Source organism: Lissotriton helveticus, chromosome 5_1 (genome assembly GCF_964261635.1).
Source record: "Lissotriton helveticus chromosome 5_1, aLisHel1.1, whole genome shotgun sequence".
Lineage (NCBI taxonomy): Eukaryota > Metazoa > Chordata > Amphibia > Caudata > Salamandridae > Lissotriton > Lissotriton helveticus.
In genome coordinates, this window is record NC_136065.1 from 1328717815 (window position 1) to 1328739582 (window position 21768).

At 44.9% G+C, this 21768-nt stretch overlaps 1 protein-coding gene across 1 annotated transcript in view; it reads right to left on the bottom strand.

Moving 5' to 3' along the window:
* The window catches only part of SYT2 (synaptotagmin 2), a 100224-nt gene extending 80851 nt beyond the window's left edge, over positions 1 to 19373 (bottom strand). Inside the window, exons 1-2 of the mRNA XM_078641245.1 lie at positions 19244 to 19373; positions 18374 to 18534 (exon numbers count right to left, since the gene is read on the bottom strand). Coding sequence (XP_078497371.1) covers positions 18374 to 18534; positions 19244 to 19355 — 273 coding nt within the window. The 5' untranslated portion in view covers positions 19356 to 19373. The remainder of the gene's footprint in view (positions 1 to 18373; positions 18535 to 19243) is intronic.
* Positions 19374 to 21768: the final 2395 nt, after the last annotated feature.

Consider the following 21768-nt stretch of genomic DNA (forward strand, 5'->3'; position numbering starts at 1 on the left):
AAGCACAAGTCATGATGAGAAATGCCATGAGTGCTAATAGTATCTGAAATTATATTCTAAATGTATAGCTAATATAGAGATTTAAGTAGAAGTGGAACTAATACAGAAATGTGTGACATTATATGATTTTATTAGACGTGATTATTTTGAATCTATGTTGTGTAGCTGTTAACATATAAGATGGTCTGTGGTAAAACGCAGAACGTGGTAGGCCTCAGGGCCAGAGCTGGAGCTAAAAGGGAAGGTGTTTCTTTTCACGACACAGATTGTTTAACGTTTTTGGTCATTGCATTAATGGGCCATGATTTAGAGTAATGTTTTCTAAATAATAGAATAAGAGTTTTAACATGCTTTAATTAAATGAAGAAATTGAATGCTATAATCATAATGTGAAATATTGTAGGCCTGAAATGTTTTAGCATTGATTTACACGTACATGTCTGGGCTGAGAAATGTTGCAAGCCTTTTTAGAAGTCTATGAGAGTTGGGTTCTTGGCGGCAGATATCTGTCTGCAACAGGAAAGGGGGGATCCAATTATAAGTGAATGAATAGAGGTCTGTTCAGTAGACGGCCCAGACATGGAGGAGGGTTCTGGAATGTTTAAGGGGTATCAGCGGGCCGGAGAAGAGACTGAGAAGCAAGGTCAACTCTAACGTCTGAGGCCCAATACAAAGCATCATGGAAAAAGCCTGAAGTTGCACCACGTGAGAGGCGTTTCGCAAGGGGCGTCTCAAATGTTGTTGACTGTTTTGTATTAGGGACAGCACCCCTGGGTGGAGTTAGAGCAGAGACCTGAGGACCCTTTAGAGAGCGGATGGGTAGGCAGTGAGGGGTCATGACTGGAGAATTTTAGGTTTTCACCAAGAGACTTAGAGTGGGTGACTTCCCTTGGGGGTCATTCATTGCTGACACCTTTGTTAGGTTGGGATTTGGTTAAGTAGGGATACCATCTAGAACAGGGTAGGGACGCCTAACCTGTGTTTGTTTTCCTCCAACCTAAATGAAGGAGAGATATGCGTCTATGCTGATAGCTTTGCTATTTTTAGAACTTGTGTTAGTGATTTCTGTTGCTCGTCTGAGGGCTTTTCGAGAGCACATGTATGTAATTGGACCTGTGTATCTCGTGAATCTCATTCTGAGATGCTTGTATTTGCAGCTCATTATATCTTTACAATAAACTTTTGAAACCTAGAAGTTGTCCGTGATCTTTGAGAGTAGAGTCCTTTCTTGGGTGAACTAATTTGCAGATAGGTGTACTGTTTCCTTCCAAGACAGGCAATAAAGGTTCAGTCGACCAGATCGAGGTTTGGATCAATAGATATAAGGTATCGATCAAAATCTCGCCCTTTCAGTTGGTAGCTATAGAGGATGGTTGCCTTCTTGAGGACGGTGACCTAGGCCAGGTTAGCTTACCCCAAGGCCCCTAGAAATCGATGATCGGAAGAACAGCCCGCAGATGAAGATCCGGATGACGTGAGACAGAAAAAGCAGCAGTATCAGAGAGAGTGAGTATAAAGGGTTATGCGTGTTAGATTGCGGTGTTTTGTATTGTATCTATGTTGTAATGTCTGGCGGAGTTGAATGTCTGTAGAGTGACTGTGGAACAGGTTGTGAGCGCGCGCAACCGGTGGAAATCTTAAGTTCAAAGAGAGCTTAAGTGGTTCGGGTGTATCGGACACCCAGAGTAATTGTCAACTAGTGTGAAGGGGGTCATGAGGTACCATTGATCACCCGAGAGACCGAGATAGGGGGAACGTAAGAGTGAGTGCGTGAGTAACGGACGCTGGTCGGAAGTTACTGTGTGTGTAAGTAACCTATCAGAGAGACGATAGACATCTCGTCAGTTGTGTTGACAATTACAGATAGACTGTGGACGTACAGTCGAGAGAAGTGACCGCTTGGTCGGAAGTAGTCATTTTTCAGTGTATGAATGGGACGCATGCATAACCGGGAGACGAGTTGAGAAAGGAGGGGTGCTGCTGCGAAGCGGAGAAAAGAGACGTCAGGTGGTGTCGCGCAGTGATTGGCTGACCGGAGAAAGACCGCGCTGTGATAGGCCAGCTAGCGAACACGTCATACAGGGTCGCGACGTGATTGGCCGACAGGAGAAAAACCGCGCTGTGATAGGCCAAGCTAGCAAAGCCGCGACAGGATTGGTGGATTGTCATCAGGAAGTAAACAGAGTAGCGAGGCTGGATTTTGTGCGCATAATTATGAAGTGTTTTAAATGGTTGAAAGCGCTGTTTAAGAAAGAGAGGAGAGGATCGTATGAAGGGGAAGAAGCCCCGCCGGAGGGTACGCCAGCTCGTTATATGGCAGTAAATGTTGGGTTGCATACGATCCTTTGGATATCAGAGTGGAGTAAGATTACTGAAGGAAACGAGGAACTGACGTTCCCGAAGTACGGGACGTTCAGATTAGAGGTGTTACATCGATTGAAATCAGTCATGACCTCAAAGAGACCCTTGCCTAGACCAACCCAGTTTGAAGCCCTTGAAGCATGGCTTAGGGCAGCGCATGAAAGGAATATGAACAGACGACAAGAAAGGGTGAAACGCTCGGTAAGGGCAGTACAGGATGCCAGGTGGGATGCGGATGCTAAAAGATGGAGAGTGCATAATTTGGAAATAAATAAACTGTACCCAGTGTTAGAGGCGCCAGTAAATAAAAGCCCCATAGAAGAAGATGACGAGAGCGAAACAGAGGACAGCCTGATAAACAGATTACTGACAGACAGGCCACCCCCGTATAATAGAGCAGGGGGAGAGGTCGAGAATACTGAAGGAGAAAAGGGGGGCAATGCAGGAGAGCATAGACTGCTTCCCAGTTCAGAGTGGGATCCTGAGCCAAAGAAAGAGTTGCTCCAGCCTAGTCAGGTGCAACAGGTGGTCGGTAGGTTTGTGGTACAAAGAGCGCCGGAAACGGAAAGCGCCACATCCTACCCATTACCAGATGCACTACAGGTACCTGTTACCATAGGTCCTATAATATCGATATATGACCAAGAGAGAGCAAGAGGGGAAGAACGGAAACGGAAAGACAGAGAAAGAGCAGAGCAGGCAAGGAGGAACGATACCACTAATTCCCCAAGTCAGATGCCGATACCCAGAGAGTGGAGCACCCCGATGCACACAGCAGGGGACCCAGGAGGAGATCCTGGGGGCCCCAGATGGCCAATGGATTTGAGGGGATCTGGACGAAAGTCCTTTCAAGAACTAAATGAGTACATGAAGCAGTGGGATGAGGCAGTGAAGGCTCAAAAGTGCATCAATGCTGCAGAAGCAGAAAGGGAAAGTCAGGACAGCAGAGCACGAACTCACTGCGGGGCTGGGGAGAGTAGCCCGGAGTGGGACTGTAGAGGGAGTAGGGGAGTCACCCATTGGGCCCGAAATGGAGGTAGAACAGACCTGGAAAACGGGGGCCCCGGGAATGGAGGGGTGGCGTGCCCAATACTCAGTGAAGGGGAGAGGAGAGCGCAAGAGTACAGGAACAGCTTTAAGTGTCCACACTGTGTGCCTGGCACCAGAGAACAGAATGGGAGTTGTGAGAGGTCGCACCATAGTCCCTGTGATGACAGAAATGAGCGCAGCCCAGGGAATATGGGGAACCAGGAAGGATCGTATCGGATACTGAGCGATACGAGGCAAAGGGAGTGTAGCGACCAGAGGGAAAATAACAGAGAGATGTGCGGTGAGAGGAGAGAAGAAGACGAGAGTGGGCAGAGAGAGAGTAGGGATAAAAGGCCCGTGTTCCATCACCTTCCAAGATTGGATGGCCGAGCATGGGACCTGGAGAGATGGGAGCAAGGGAGGCCACCCATTAATTCTCCTGAGCCCAAACGCAGAGCTCGAAGTTGGGATGGTAGGGAGACCAGTGAGCCCCCTTCAAAAGACATATTGCGAGCTGAGATAAAAGCCAAGAGACTTGATGTCTCCAGCTTAAGGTCAGATCTGGATGACATGGTAGATGGTACCCTGCCTTTAGAAAGAATGGAAATGTATGAACAGGATGAAATACTGTATATGGCAAAGGACATCACACGAAAGGCGAGAGCAGTCCATGAGAAGTTAGTCGAACTAGCAGGCAAATATATGGTGGACTTGTCAAGAACCAAAGCATTACAGGGTAACCACAGGCTACATTACTCAGATCGAGATCTAGATGAGAGGAGAACGATTGGGCTGAAAACACACATAAGGGAACTGATTACTGGAATAAGGACATGGAGGGCACTAGATAAATGGGAAGAGAGGTGGTCCAAGAAAGGGACCGGCAGAAGAAGCATGATTGGTATAACACCAGGACAGCAGGGAATAGAAGCTTACCCTTTGCGTGAAGTTGCCAATGGGAGCTATGTACATGTCCCTTGGAGTAGGGGAGATTTAGCTGCTTTTACCACATCTTTCCCCAAGTTACGAGAGAGCCCCGTGGAGTGGTACAAGCAGGTCGAGAGGTTTGTAAAGATCTCAAAAGTCCTATGGATAGATCTGAACACGCTGTTTGACATTGTAGTACCAGGGGATCTGTGGACAGCATGCAAGGTTAGCGCTGAGTGGCCCACAACGGAGCCAGAGAGAGATGCTAGGACTAATGGGCCGTCCGAGATCGTGATGGCAAAATTTGAGAGAGTGATGACTTGGCTGAAAGAAAAAGTGCCAATGCAAGACATAGATTGGGTCAGAATAGACAGAACGAGACAGGAACCCAAAGAGACAGTCCATGAATATTACGAGAGATTGCTGAAGGCGTTTAAACAGTATAGCGGCTTGGACGTAATGGATCCAAAGGACATAGGGCAATTCGTGTCCAAGTTCGTCCTGGGACTGAGACCGGATATTAGTTTGATGATTCAGCAACACTCGATTTGTTGGCAAAGTAGACCCCTAGATGAAATACTGAGATATGCCAGGTACTGCTGTGATGAGGTAGACTCCAAGGCTAAGAAACTAAAAGAGAAGCTGATGGTGGTACAATTGCAGGCAGCAGGAAAGGGGGGACCGCAACACCAGCAGCAAGGGACAGGTACAGGAGGTAAGAAGCAGTACAGTCAGAACAAGGGTAATGAGGAGAGTACTACCTTTAGACCCAGAGTAGACATAGCTACCTTGAAGAAAACGACTAGGTGCCACCAGTGCAACGAGTTGGGGCATTGGAAACGCGAGTGCCCTTACAATGTAGAGATAGGAGAGCAAGAGATAGAGGAGGAAGAGGTCCAGAGCGCACCTATGAGAGGGGCGACGCCATACCAAGGAAAGGTGCTCAAAGGGGGGGGGGCTCCTCCCCGAGCCCAGTTCCCGCAACCTCCTCGAGTAGGGAGTATGGGTAAGACCTATAGACAAATGCCCCTGTTTGTGGAAGGTGAAGAATGCTATTATGTGGACCCATTAACCGGACAGAGAGTGGAAAGAGAAGACTGCACCCTTGGGGCAGCCTTAGAGGTAGATCAGAGGGGACCCTATGTGGAAGCAGAAGTAGCAGGGTGCCCTACGACATTTCTGGTGGACACAGGAGCCACTAGATCCACGATCAGATCAGCTGCAGTTCCAGACCTGCCCATGTCTGGAGAGACCATACAGGTGGTAGGGGTCGCAAACAGGAGAATAACCAGCCAATTGACAGAACCGGTACAGGTGAAAATAGGGAAGTACAGCGATGAGCACCAATTTGTGGTTTGCGATTCAAGCCCTGTGTGTCTGCTAGGAAGAGACCTGTTGTGCAAATTGAATTGTACTATATATTGTACACCCCAGGGAGTGGAGGTATTGACTAATGATGATGATGCAGATTTCAAAGTTGCAAACTCAAGAATATGTGTGGAGCTGTACCCTACTTTGACAGTAGACGAGCTTCCCTGGGATTTGAGAGAGACAGTGGCATCAGAGGTATGGGATTTCACTGGGGAAGAGATTGGATTGGTCAAAGGGGTGGACCCAGTGAAAATTGTAGTGAAACCGCATGCTGAGTTCCCAAGAACACCCCAGTATAAATTGACTCCAGAAACGATTGCAGGCATAAAACCCGTGATCGAGTCCATGATTAAACAGGGAATACTGAAAGAAATCGTGGGTAGTCCATGTAACTCCCCGATTATGGGTCTGCAGAAACCAAATGGGAAATTTCGGATAGTGCAGGACCTTCGAAAGATTAATAACATAGTCGTTTCATGTTGTCCAGTGGTACCGAATCCATCAGTGATACTGTTTCAGATTCCATTCCAAGCTGAGTGGTTCACTGTGATAGATCTTTGTCAGGCTTTCTTTTCGATCCCTTTGGACGAAGATAGCCATTTTCTTTTCGCATTTAAGCTGGAAAATCGCGTCCTAACATGGTGTCGTATCCCTCAGGGGTATACAGAGAGTCCATCGATCTTTAACCAGCTTCTGAAGAAAAATCTTGAAAGTCTAGTGCTGCCCCAGAAGTCAGTTCTGGTCCAGTACATAGACGACCTCCTTGTGGCGTCAGAAACAGAAGAAGCTTGCAGGGAAGATTCCATTGCTTTGTTAAATCACCTAGCTGCCAATGGGCACAAGGTGTCCCCGGGAAAATTGCAGTACTGCCTGACAGAAGTGCAGTACTTGGGACACAGAATTGAGAAAGGCAAACGAAAGGTGTCACCAGACAGGATAGAGGCGATCATGAAAATGAACGCGCCTCAGACACAGAGAGAGGTCAGGATGTTCCTAGGGATGGTGGGTTATTGCCGACAGTGGATCGTGAACTTTTCACTGAAAGCAAAGCCCTTGCAAAAACTGACGCACAAAGAGGTGAGTGATCCGGTACCATGGGACAAAGACTGTTTGATGGCATTCTTACAGCTGAGAGAGGACCTGTGTCGTGCTCCGGCATTGGGAATGCCTGATTACAATAAACAATTCTTTCTTTACTGTTGTGAGAGAGAAGGTTGTGCGTTGTCTGTGTTGGTCCAAATCCATGGGAATGCCCGTAGACCAGTTGCTTATTTTTCAGCTACTTTAGACCCAGTAGCCGCAGCGTTGCCCGGATGTCTCAAATCCGTTGCTGCAACGGGTGTCAGCATTGAGAGATGTGAAAATATTGTTATGGGGCACCCGTTAGAGGTGTGCGTGCCACATTCTGTTGAACTGTTGATGACCAGGACCAAAACACAGCATCTGACCAATAGCAGGCTCACGCGCTATGAGCAAGTTATTCTTGCTGCAGAGAACGTGACCCTCAAGAGATGCTCTGTTTTGAACCCTGCTACCTTAATGCCACTTCCAAATGATATTGATGATGATGATGAATATACAGACCATGACTGTCTCGATGTGACTGAACTATGCACCAAACCCAGACCCGACATTGTGGATGAGCCACTGACGGACCCAGATGAAGTTTTCTTTGTCGATGGCTCATGTGTAAGAGACGAAGTTGGGCAGTTGAGAGCAGCTTATGCTGTTTGTACAATTGAAGGAGTTGTGGAAGCAGGGTGCCTGGAAGGAGTACACTCCGCTCAGGTAGCCGAGATTATTGCCCTAACACGTGCTTGCTTAGCAGGCAATCAAATTCGAGTCACCATCTACACCGACAGCCAATACGGGTTTGGGGTAGTTCATGATTACGGGCAGTTATGGTCTCAAAGAGGGTTCATGACTTCTTCAGGCTCTCCCATTCGCAATGGAGAGTTTGTGCGCTTGTTGTTAGAAGCATTGCAATGTCCAGCAAGTATCGCAGTTGTAAAGTGCATCGCACATACCAAAAATGAGGACTTTGTTTCGAAAGGCAATAGATATGCTGATGAAGTTGCGCGGTATTGCGCAGAACAAGGTTACTCTTTCACAGAGGTGGATGTGGGTGGAATAAATGTGAGAACTGAATTAGCCATGATACTGGAAACTGTTGATACTTGGGATGAATTGTCAACCATGCAAGAAAATGCTCCTGATTCAGAAAAGGAAACATGGGTAAAGGCAGGATGTGTAGTGGGTGAGACTCATTTTTGGGTCTCAGCAGACGGCAGAGCAGTGTTGCCCAATGAGATGGTGAGTCCAATGGCTAGACTCATACATGGTCCCGTACACTTAGGGAGAGATGCTATGCTGAGAGTGTTTAGACAGACTTGGTACAATCCTAAGTTTAGAATAGCAGCAGAAGCAGTGTGCCAGCGTTGTGTGACCTGCCAGCAGCTGAATGTAGGGAAAAGAACACCAGTTGCACTAAGTCACATAGGAAGGTCTGGAGGTCCATTCAACAGAATGCAGATAGATTTCATTGAAATGCCAAGATGCAACCGCCTCCGCTATGTCTTGGTGGTTGTTTGTGTGTTCTCCAGATGGGTTGAGGCATACCCTACACGTAGGTGCGACACCCTCACAGTGGCTAAGTTACTGCTTAGAGAACTTATCCCTCGGTTCGGGGTGCCGGCCTTTTTGGAATCAGATAGGGGAACACATTTTAACAGCGAGCTTGTGAAGATGATTTGTGTTGCACTGAATATCGACCAAAAGCTCCATTGCAGTTACCGACCAGAAGCCTCAGGAATTGTGGAACAAATTAATGGCACGATCAAGTCCAGAATAGCGAAAGTTTGCTCCTCAACGACCCTGAATTGGCCTGACGCCCTGCCATTGGTACTCATGAGCCTTCGTAGTACCCCAGACAGAAGAACAGGGTTGTCACCACATGAGGTGTTAATGGGGAGAGCAATGAGACTGCCATCTATTCCAGCTACTGCACTGTTAAATATCACAGATGATATGATCCTGGACTATTGTAAGGGGCTGTCTGACGCCATGCGTTCTGTGTCCCTTCAGGTGCAGGCTGCAGAGGTTCCAGCGTGCCAGGGCCCTTGCCATGACCTGTATCCTGGGGACTGGGTCCTGGTGAAGAAACATGTGAGAAGAAGCTGCTTGGATATTCGTTGGCGTGGGCCCTACCAGGTTATCCTGATCACAAGTACAGCTGTAAAGGTGGGAGGCCTGCCCAACTGGATACACGCGTCGCATACGAAAAGGGTTCCAGCACCTCTGGAAACAGCTCCTCTCTCGGATGGACGTCCAGCTGAGGACCAAGAAGCCATAGAGGGGGCTAGCCAAGCTGTAGAGGTGCCAGTGGAAGCAGGGAACGAGTCTGACCAAGCTGAGGACGGTCAGTACAACAGCGAAACAGAAGACGCTACAGAAGGAGAAGACAGCTGGGAGTACGAGTCTGACCCTGACAGGTCTGAAAGAGAGCGAGAACAGACCAGAAGGAGAAGGAGTAGAAGGGCACGTGGAGAAGCAAATTGGCCGCAAAGAAGAAGTTCTAGCCTGAGGTCAACTCCAGAAGCAACCCTTCCTCCGATATCAGAAGACTCAGACCCAGAAGAAGGTGCTCAGGGCGCTGAAGCACCAGACCGAAGAAGGTCAAGAAGAGTGCGTGTGCCTAACAGAAGATACTCCACACCTGAGTGGACATATCTGGCGACAAATGTCTGTGAAACCGGAGACAGGGAGGATCCGAGCGGTGGTGGTGTCCAGTTCTGAGCCCATTATCACCGTGGAAATACAACTGTTGGTACCCGGTGTCGAACAAGAAGGGTCACTAACATTCGTGCTCCCCAGACCTCCCCGCCTCAGCAAGTTAAAACACATGTTTCTTACAGAATTGAAATTCCCCGACTTTGGTACCACGATAACAGCACATGAAGAGCATACTCTTCGCATGGAAATATTGAACTATGCTATTGAAGCTGCAACCACAAATCTAATAGTCGATTGTTAAAGGACTTTGTAAATAAAGCAAGCAGAAGAAAAGAAGATTACCTAGCGCCCAGGAAGCAGAGAATTTTAGGGAACCCCTTGAGTGGATGGAGAAGGGCTAGGGTTGTCTTTTTGAACTGTGAAAGGACTTTTTGCGAAAAAGGCTGTCAGCCTCCAGCTGTGTGGATTCTAAAGACAAAAAGGGATTGAAAGAGACTGTAAAGGAACGAGAGGAAAAGAACTTTTTTTGCAAAGAGAAAGGGAAAGCTAGATTGTCTGACGAAATGGAGGCCGGCACCCCGAACCGCAGAGCTAAATGTATAATAGGTACACTAATAGTAGGAGTGATAATATTAATAGCTTTAGTGGTAACAATTTCTTATGTAAAGGGACATGAGGAAGAGGTAAAGGTAACTGATGCGAATTCTGTAGTAACACTTACACCCACTGTTGCAGGTGAGAAAAGGGAAAACACTCAAGAGAAAGCGTTATTGGCTGCAGAAGCCCGCAGGTTACATGTAGACGAGTCCCAAGGAGACTTTAGGTCAAATGCTTATGCTAAACTTTTGTATGAATACGTGGATGCCATGGAGGTTAAGGATTGCTACGTCTGCATGCAGTTGCCTGCGTCTGTAGATGAGGGAATTCGATATCATCACCTCCCTCTGACATATGGCATTACATGTAGCTTATTGCTTAGTATATTTTATGAGAGAGATAGTTTTGAATACTATTTCTCCAATTATGATTCTGTGTTGCCAGAAGTCCCGAATTATAAGCAGATGAATAAATGGGATTACTGGAAGAGTGAAGACAGATTGGCCAAGTTCTTCATTCCTTGGATTACCTTAGATACTTCACATGCCCGTAGAAATAATCTGACATGCAAGGTGTCAGAAGTCGAGAAAAAGTTCATAGGGCAGGTGGATGATCGTTACAGGAGACAAAAGATTTTGAAAAAATCAGGACAAGGGAAATTAGATTGGACCGAGGAAGAGAAGTCACACAAGAGAAAGGGTAGTAGTGGTCCAATAGCTTTAGATAAAGCGCAGAAAGGAAAGTTATGTCTTCACCGAGCCAAAACGTATTATGAAAATGTATACGTGGGTGAAGTTGACTGTGAACATGCTTTTAATTTAGAGTACTACACTAAGGATTTCCTGAAGGGAATGCAAGTAATTCCAAATGTGTATTTTGTATGTGGAAGAAATGCTTACGTGAGACTACCTGACAACTGGTATGGATCATGTTACTTGGCAATTGTCTTCCCCAAAATATATCATGCACAAGACTTATTGATCATTGAGGGCCAGACATCATCGAGGGGAAGGAGAGATTTAGGCGATGCAGAAATGGTTGGAGATGTCTTTGGAGCTATGTTCCCTCTTTTGGGAATAATCCTTAATGATGTTAAAATTAGACGACTGGCAACAGTTGTCGACAGGTTGTCTGCCAGCACTGCTCAGTCCTTAATGCTGGTAGAAGGAGAGATGCAATCGATAAGGGCTATGGTTCTTCAAAATCGGCTTGCATTAGATGTCTTATTAGCAAAAGAGGGCGGAGTCTGTAAGGCTTTGAAGGTTCAGGAATGTTGCACTTACATTCCAGACCTTTCAAAACCCCTTGAGAAAGTTATTAAGAACATAACTAATATACACAAAGAGATCGAAGACTTGAGTAGAGAAAATGTCTGGGAAAAGGTGGGCCACGGAATGAGTACAGTTGGAGGGTGGTTTTCCACCTTAGGCAAAAGCTTTATTTGGTATATCCTAAAGCCTATCATCATAATATTGATCTGTGGGATAATATTGTGGGGATTGGTGAGGGTATTCAAATGGTACAGAGCAAGAAGGTCAGAAAGGGCCCAAAGAGAACAGTTGCAGAGATTGGCTGCCATACAAGATAATCAGTACAGGAGCCTGAGAGCTCTGGAAGCGCAGAGAATGCCAGCAATAACTGCAGTTTAAATGTTAGTGATGACCCCGAGAGGTCATCAAAGGGGGGAACTGAGAGAGCGCAAACTGATATAAATGTATGAGTACATCACACTTACCTATAGTAAGCACAAGTCATGATGAGAAATGCCATGAGTGCTAATAGTATCTGAAATTATATTCTAAATGTATAGCTAATATAGAGATTTAAGTAGAAGTGGAACTAATACAGAAATGTGTGACATTATATGATTTTATTAGACGTGATTATTTTGAATCTATGTTGTGTAGCTGTTAACATATAAGATGGTCTGTGGTAAAACGCAGAACGTGGTAGGCCTCAGGGCCAGAGCTGGAGCTAAAAGGGAAGGTGTTTCTTTTCACGACACAGATTGTTTAACGTTTTTGGTCATTGCATTAATGGGCCATGATTTAGAGTAATGTTTTCTAAATAATAGAATAAGAGTTTTAACATGCTTTAATTAAATGAAGAAATTGAATGCTATAATCATAATGTGAAATATTGTAGGCCTGAAATGTTTTAGCATTGATTTACACGTACATGTCTGGGCTGAGAAATGTTGCAAGCCTTTTTAGAAGTCTATGAGAGTTGGGTTCTTGGCGGCAGATATCTGTCTGCAACAGGAAAGGGGGGATCCAATTATAAGTGAATGAATAGAGGTCTGTTCAGTAGACGGCCCAGACATGGAGGAGGGTTCTGGAATGTTTAAGGGGTATCAGCGGGCCGGAGAAGAGACTGAGAAGCAAGGTCAACTCTAACGTCTGAGGCCCAATACAAAGCATCATGGAAAAAGCCTGAAGTTGCACCACGTGAGAGGCGTTTCGCAAGGGGCGTCTCAAATGTTGTTGACTGTTTTGTATTAGGGACAGCACCCCTGGGTGGAGTTAGAGCAGAGACCTGAGGACCCTTTAGAGAGCGGATGGGTAGGCAGTGAGGGGTCATGACTGGAGAATTTTAGGTTTTCACCAAGAGACTTAGAGTGGGTGACTTCCCTTGGGGGTCATTCATTGCTGACACCTTTGTTAGGTTGGGATTTGGTTAAGTAGGGATACCATCTAGAACAGGGTAGGGACGCCTAACCTGTGTTTGTTTTCCTCCAACCTAAATGAAGGAGAGATATGCGTCTATGCTGATAGCTTTGCTATTTTTAGAACTTGTGTTAGTGATTTCTGTTGCTCGTCTGAGGGCTTTTCGAGAGCACATGTATGTAATTGGACCTGTGTATCTCGTGAATCTCATTCTGAGATGCTTGTATTTGCAGCTCATTATATCTTTACAATAAACTTTTGAAACCTAGAAGTTGTCCGTGATCTTTGAGAGTAGAGTCCTTTCTTGGGTGAACTAATTTGCAGATAGGTGTACTGTTTCCTTCCAAGACAGGCAATAAAGGTTCAGTCGACCAGATCGAGGTTTGGATCAATAGATATAAGGTATCGATCAAAATCTCGCCCTTTCAGTACAGTGAGTGAGTGAGTGAGTGGTTATGCCAAGTGCCAGTGACTTACACATTGCCCTCACTGGTAGATTTCTTTGGACCCTCACCCAAATTTAGTATTCATAATAAGGGGTCTCGAATAGCAGGATATTTGCACGATGCCCTTCTTCAGTGGTGTTTGATAAATTGAAATGAACTGTACCGTGCCATGAGTGGCGAAGGCTAGTGGGTTGGTGGTGCTGTTCCTTTTAATTTGTTTGATACCCTCTGGTTACCTGTGGCATTCCAAGTCAATTCAAGCACACCATAATGGCCTTTGAATCCCTTTAGGGCACACAGTGGTAAATCTATGGATCTAAAGAGGTGTGCAGCTGGCTGGGCCAAGGGTATTGAACTTAAACCTAGGAGTAACTCCATGCTTCCACGTGCTGCAATGGACTGGAAATCCCTCTCAAATACCCTGAAGTGCACACCCCGTCTCGGACTTTCGGGGCATTACAGGTTCTGCCTGATTGATAGGTTTTTCCATATTTTGAATTGTATGTGGTTGCCGCCTCAAAAAGAGGCCTTTTTTAAGTAACAACTACAAATGATGATGATCCACACATTTTGTTGCCTTGCCAGTACTGACGTTCTTGCATCTTACAACAAAATTATAGGGAAGTTTAATCTCATAGAGTCTTTAAAGACAGGCAAGTTCCAGGAGGTGCTTGAAGAAGTGATTTGTGAATCTAGTAATTTCTAGTGTAGACTTTGCGTGGCCAGCTGGTGGCAGTAATGGAATGAGAGGGAGGGTCTGTCGTTTCTCTCAATGCCAAACACAGAAATACAGAGGGAAAAGCTACAAGGAGGTCAACCGTATCTCCCAGGCGCGGACCCCACAAAATACAAGTACACATCATCACAATCAACGGAAAGGGAAAGAAGCGCGTACGTGGTGAGCAGCAACAGATTAAAAAAGGAAACGAATATATAAAATCCACCAATAAATGGTAATTGGCGGATTGAATTCCAAAGGAACATTTTCGTTGTGGATGGGATGAAATTGTGATATTTATCGTCAATTTTATCCAGCATGGTTGTCGAAGTGCTTTACATGTCAAAGTAGGCACATTGTGCGGAGGTGACATACCCTTAAGATGATCTTACTAGGAATGACATTAGTGAATTACAATGAATATAAAGGAACGGCAAGGGTCAGAACAGATGTTACAATTTTTCTTACAGCATCAACAATACAAGTCTTATTAGGGTTCCAGGAAACAAAATACTAAACTCTGACATTACAAAAGATGTTGAAGCCCTGTATCATTGGGAAGGATTATTACCCACTACTGGAACGTAAATATAAATTACTGTGCAACAGCACTTAGATCCCCGCACGCCATGTGTAACTAGATATGAATTTTGTAAGGTACTACAACAAACAAGTAGATACATGTGATGAGGCTAGTGTTTGAATGGTAACGGCTAAACTGCATGTATCCATTGGGTGATGGAGTTATAACTAGTCTGTATTACATAACGGCCTACATTTTTAGGGTAAATATGTTGCAGCAGAGCCAGCAATTTCCTATCGAAATTGAGTGTTTCTGCAATACCATATAAATGGTTTAAGAAAGCAAGAACCGCAGATACGGAATAACAGACTACCCATTATTGTTTGCAGAAAGAGGCAGAAGAATCTGACCGTTATCATGGACAGCAAGTGTGCCAGCCAATGATATGCAAGAAAAACACAAAATGCTTTACAAGACTCCATCCAGGTCTTATATGAACCTCTTTCTCTATTCCTCCAATTATTTTTTGTGCCATACATTGCACAGTCACTTCTCAAACAGCTCACCGTTGGCAGCCAGGTAAACAGCTAGGGTGCTTACGTGGCATGGACACATCACACTGAAACTCGACAAAGCAGCTGAGAGTTAACAGGTCTTCTCCAGTGGTGTAGGGACCCTCCAGAACTCCCTTCATGAAGGTTCTCCCAAACCAAGATGGCTGCTTTGGGTCTTCAAAAGCATTCACTGATGTAATATCAACGTTATGTATATGTATCACCCGGCCCAGGTTGTGAAACAAGGTGTCAGAATTTTTTCAGTACAATGTTGGAGAGTTTTTTTGATTGTATGAGAGTTATTTTTCAGTTTCACAACACTGAGACACTATCTTATTGCGCCTTGGCGTGTTCATGCCCCAGTCAACAGACTCTATTAGAGGATGCTGACATACTCAGACAGAGGTAACAATACGCAGACTAAGTTTGTGGATAACTTGGAAGACTAGACAAGTTTCCACTGTTTCCTGAACTTGAACCATAGAGCCGGATCCAGCCCCTCAAGGAACCATTTCCAAGAAAATAGCTTAAAGCCTTTTTAATACGGGTTGAAATTTCCTAGGAAAAGGCAACCGCTTTTCTTAACTCTTATGCAAAATAAATAGTAATACATTCATATTTTTGATGAATACATGATACATGGTAATTTTTAATACACAAGTCGTCATTATTATATAGGAGGTTTGAAGTATATGTGGTTGGTGGAAGCCTCGGGTCCAATACTAGCCTAAAGGGAGTTTTTTTTGCGTTGAGTTCCTGCAATGCATTAATTATTATATCATTATCACTATTCAAGAAAAAAATTATGTAGTTTTTTGTTGATGGATAGTACGAAATATTGTTTTGATTAAAGAATTTCGAAGGGCTGTTGCCAATTTGTTGTGTATAACTTAAGAATTCACCCGTTACTGCAAAATGATTTCTCAAATAAAATCTGTAGTTTTGCATCCAGGACTTCCTCTGGTCTTTATGTTGTACCAGAAACATGCAGTGGAGTACTACTCAGTACACAATCATTGGCAGGTGGATTATCTATATTTTTAAAATGAGGTCTGACTATCAAAGAAGTTGCCACTTTGAAATTCGTTGGTGTAGTACTTTCAGAAACAACTAGTATAGGCTGTAACCAGCTCATGTATGGGGTATGTGTTAGTTGCAAATATCCAAGACCGTCCATATTTTCTAAGAATTCTGGAGTATTTTCAGAGTTTTCTGCTCAAAAGTTGAGGTCTCCTAGAAAGAAAGCATGGTGCTAGTTCGACATCACAGATGGTTCCATGTCTAGGAGATCAGCTGGGAAAGATGAGATTTTTATTTAGGACGGTGTATAGGATAGTCCACGTTATTGGAGATTTCACAAATACATGTTAGAAGGAATTATACTGTTGACTCTTAAGCTTGTTTCATGTGAATTACCATGTTTAGTGTTGTACAACTATATGTTTTCATTTGCTGGTATTTTTTTAACCAGCCTTTATAATACCTCACCAGGTTCTCTAACACAGCTGCTTGGCAGAGTGAGCACTATATAAAAACTACAAAAAACATTTTGCAAAATTGGTATGCTCTGAATTTTATTTCAAAAGGCTTGTATGTGTATATTAATTAAATTATTGTCAGTCATCCCTTGAGTCGTGGGTATGATGACACTAAGAGAAAAATAAGTTAAACACCACTTCAACAAACAAAGTATTGTTCCTTACCTCTAACATCCGTTTCTAGTTTCAATGCCTACCGATACAAGTGAAAGATGTCTTCTCCTCTCTGCTCAGTTCCAGTGCCTGATAGTGTTAGCCATAATCCAACCATAGCAGGCACTTATGCACTCATAACTTCCAAAGATATGGAACACTCTACCCCCAGAATGCAAGTTTAGTAGTTGTTTGCTGCTTTACTGTCTTACAGAGGGACCTACAAAGCAATTTAACTCAATTTTGCTCGATCTTTCTCTATTTCCATTAACACTACTTATCTGTTACTGCAAAGTAATGCCATCCAGTATCGCTGGGCAAGGTTTACAGTAAACAAATAAACAAAATAATGAATGAATTAACTTCGAAGCTTACCAAAAATCACAAGCTGAGTGTTTGTTACAGGTCTTGCAGTGCCTTTCTCTTAAAATCCTATTCCTTCAACCCGATCAATGTTGGAAATCTGATATATAAGAAGCTGAGATCCTTCTCAGTATTGTCGCTACAACCGATATTGAGGATATGGGGGGTGGGTTGGTTCTGAAATTACTTTTAGAACTTTGAGGCTCGTAGTAAGTTTCAGCTCATGGTCAGAATGTCCTGGTAAAATCTAGGCTTGCAAATCGCATTGTCATGTGGGACAGAACCGGGAATTACAATATTAGGGTAGAATCTAGGTAGGAAACTATCACTAAAGTGTGATGTTTGAGCTGGAAATTACGATGTGAGGAAAGCTTTGAACAAGGAAATGGCTAGGGGAGATCGAAGACTGGAATGTTTCATATGATTACAGGCTTTGACATATAATTGCTGTGTGGGTCTGGGACTTGTCTTGGAAATCGCTTTTACACTAGGGCTTACAAAGGGAATTACCATGTGAGGACACACCTTGGTCCCAAAGGTGAGAAATTGACTGAATTACTACCCAATGGTTATGCTTAGAGAAGTAGTTATGAAATAAGGACAGGGCTTGGATGGTGCATTACATAGCATTGATAAACATAAGCTGCCAACTTTTCAACAAGCCTTTTCTTTGTTACACTACATCCGGATGCCATCGCCACTTCATGAAATCCTGGCCAGAGGTCTATTTAAAATTAGAAAATCGGAATAATTGAAGAGGGGTGTATTTATGCTTAAAAAGTTAGGTGTGATCTGCTCTGGTCATTCTTGTGAAGAGAACATTACAGAAGGCAAGGGGTCTAGGAGGAGAAGCTGCCGAGGGAAGAGGTGTGGTTAGTTTATTGGTAGAAGAGATGCACAATATAAGGGGTGGCTACCAGCTTCTACTTTCATTTGAAGAAGGATAATGAGTGTATAGATGTGTGATCTAACCCCACGTCTAGAGGAGCGTGGGCATGAAGATGAGAGTAGTTGCTCTTCTGTCTAGAAGAGTGTAGTGATGGGAAACACAGTGCACGGCCGCCTCCCTACAGGAGTGTGGATATGAAGAGTGCAGCACCTGCCTCCAGCCTTGAGATGGAGAGGGCAGGCCCTGGCCCTGAGATTGAGAAGCATGGGGATGAAAAGGAAGGCACTTGCCCCCTTTACTTGAGGAACATGGAGATTAAGAGAACAATATCGAGGAATGTGGGGATGGCGGAGACACTATTTGCCCCCATCAAGTATAGAGAAGCATGGGGATGAAGGTGACAGAAGCTGGCTCCCCATATAGAAGAGTGTAGGGATGAAGAAGCAGTACCTGCTCCCCCAAATAGAGGAGCGCGGGAATGAAGAGGACAGTACCTGGGCCCCAGCGTTCTTCATGTCCTTCATGTTCATGGCGTTCTTCTTTCCCTTGCCCTTCTCTTTCTTGTTCTTCTTCTTCTTGCAACAGCACTTCTTGCAGATGCAGAAGCAGCAGGTCAGGAGCAGCAGGGCGGACACCACAGCAATGGCGATGATGGCCCACGGAGGCACTGTGAGGCGAAGGACCAGAGAGTGAGGATGGAACAAGAGGCGGCTAGAGATGGTACTCGTACACACAGGAGGCATCGCTTGCATAAGCCTGGCAACTACAGACTACAAACTTCACACCAGGCCGACACACAGGGGTTATGTTTGATTGGAGACAGTGCAGCAGGTAGTTTCATCGCGTGTAACGCTTGTTGTGTCTATTACAAGCTATGGAAATGCCCCAAAATAAATCATGTGTACATAGGGGCAGAAATTAATATGCTCTATGTGCACGTTTGTGCATCTTATGATAATTTGTGCATGGATATGGTATGTCTCTGTCTGAATGCGCTTCTAAAAACCAATACCTTTGGGCTGTATTAAAGTTTGCTAACACTAGTCACTTCATATGGCTGAAGGTTGGAAATACGCATTGTGTTGGAATGACCTGTCACTCCAAAATTGTATTAGTATTTGTAGCACAGAATGTAATAATGTTGCATGTAATATTCCAGTTATTCCAGTGCTCTGTCAAGAAGCTTACACAAGTGTTTTATTGCATGACATGAGGATGTTCAAAGGATTTTATATAAACCAAACAGCCATTAGCTCACACAAACATCACGCATGCGTGCAGATGGAAGCCTCAAACTGCAGAATGTTGAGAGCAGATGGTTGGATTGTGAGGTGCCCTTAAAGAAGAAGTATCGACCCTCGATTCTCAAAACTTACGTGGTATCTTGTCGATGGTGTTCATGAACATTTTTCGGATCATGTCTCCTTGACTCGACCCCGGAGACGCAGACTCCGTGGAGTTGTCCTTGGGACTGGTTACCGCTGGCATTGTGGTGTTGGGCTCCAGGGCCACAATGGGCGCGGACTTGTGGGACCACGGGAACTTCATCTTGAGCGGAGGACTCTACCTGAAATGAACAAGGTGCAGTGTCAGACTCGGAGACCAGCAGACAAGTAACAGTGGCATTCACACTCAGGGCAACACTGAGGATCCAGGATTCAAGGTGACAAAACGACTCCGACATAGAATCCAAACTCTAGTTCCGCCATTTTACAGGTATATGATAATCTACCAAACACAGCAATACTTAGAGGTGTGACGTGTGGGTGATTTTTATTATAAAATGGTTGGTTCTTATACAGGTCACCACAAAGCCACACAAATGTGGGGTTTTGGTCTGCGGAGAGAATCTTTGGGAGATGCTACAAAATACTGATGCAGAGGGCGACAATTAAACACACAAGGACCCGCTTCAACGAAATGAGAAATTGCAAAACAAAAGACCGCCGTCACGTAGGGACCAGACCCCTCCCTGCCTTATGGGTGCAGCTATGGTCGCAGAGTGAAGCTGGTTAGCCTACACCTGGACCTGAGGCTCCGTCTTCCCTTTTGTAACTAAGTCTGGATTTATCTATTTATTTTATAAAGACCAGTGTGTCAACTTTCAGTCATTTCAGAGCATACTGGTTAGGTGGACTGGCTTAACATCTTTATCGGACAGTGGGCCTGTGATCTTTGTCTAGGCGGAATGATTTTCTGCTGGGTTTTGTGCAAAAGTTGCTTTCAGTCTTCTGATTTCTTTGCCGTTCTTTTACCTTTTTCCCTGTGGCACATTGATTGAAGATAAGCATTGTGCCCTAAGAAAGTTCACAGGCTCACTAGTCAAGAGTGAAACATGTGTCTGCTAACATCTTTATGCAATAATATTTAGTCAGGTACTCCTGTTGATGTAGCCCTTTCAGAGTATATAACAGTAATTTGTTAAACTCTCCAATGGAAGAAAAAAAATAATTGTGAATTAAGTAGAATGCTGCTCTGGCAACTCTATATGTCAGCATGTTTACAGACTCTTCTGGCTGCCAGGGCCGGCTCTCGTGAAACAGCATCATCCAGCAAAAAACACTGATTTACAAATCGTCATCGAAAACATAGGAGGCACTCATTCCTACTTGTGTCAGGTGGAGGTGTGAGAGTGAAAGTCTATTCAGTCCCAGGGCCGTTTCATGAAGATCTGCATTCGCAGAGGGTAAATTATACGTGCCACGTTTATGCAATTTCACTTTCCAAAGTGCCCACATTCTACGTAGACTTTCTCAAAGGTACTGCACATGCTGGAGGCAGTGCGGCGCGGGAAGGGTGTGTAGTGATGGCCGCTCTCGGGGGCAGATTATCGAGAAACTGACCCATCTCTGCATTATAGCAGAGATGCGTCAGTTTCCTTGCGCCATGCAAAAAAAACCTTGCGCCACCATGGATGTGTCATTTTTAAAATGCGGAACACCATGGCGCAAGGATTGACAGATCGGTCACGCATCTGTTGGAGCAAATGTCATGCATTGCTGGAGTCGTGTAGCAAGCCTTACACAACTCCAGCAATGCTCAGGAAGGCCTACACCTATTGTGCTGCGTCATTCCTTAATGCCTGCTTCAAGCAGGGGTAAGGTTTTGACGCAGTCACATCGTAGAAGTGGCTCAGGGAAATCTTGTAGATTTCATTGCATCAGTTGTACCAGGCTTGCATGCATCGGAACGCCCACTGAGCATACATTGTACCTAACGCAGGTATAATGTGACGCAAGGCTTTACAACGTGACGCATCTCCCTAGATGCGTCACGTTGTAAATGTGTCACAACGTGGTACATTGTTTACGCTGCCCCTGCATCACAAAAGTGATGCAACGGCAGCGCAAGAGTGTCACAAGGGGCTTGTATATCTGCCCCTCGGTTTCTACGCTGCTTTCTGCAGCACATACAGTAACCGATTAAATGTATATGCTTTACAATGTGCAACCACTAAAACAGGCGCACAGCCATGCTCTCTGCAAGTGCACACTTTCAAGAAACCGCCCTTGGTCTGCATAAGGAGGGCCATGAACGTGCAAGGCTGTAGAAACAAATCAGCAAAGCTTTTTGGAAAACCCACAGCTTCCAGGCAGTGAAAACCGATTTCAGTTTGAGTGAGCCGAGGAGGAGGATTTGGGATTGTTGCTTCTAATGGATACAATGCTTCCGCTGCTGGCTCTCTGTCCCTGAAAGAACCCTAGTTCCGGAATTACATTAGTGTTGACACCGCATGAGTGTACCATCCGCATTATTGATGACCTCGCTGCAGCTGCAAATGACTGCTCTTTTCCACATCCGATCTCAGACCATATAAATAAAAGTCCTTCCGGCCCCTGTGCTGAGAACCAGCAGGGCTTTTTTAGGGACTATCAATGCGGGCCCATGGGGCTGGGGGGAC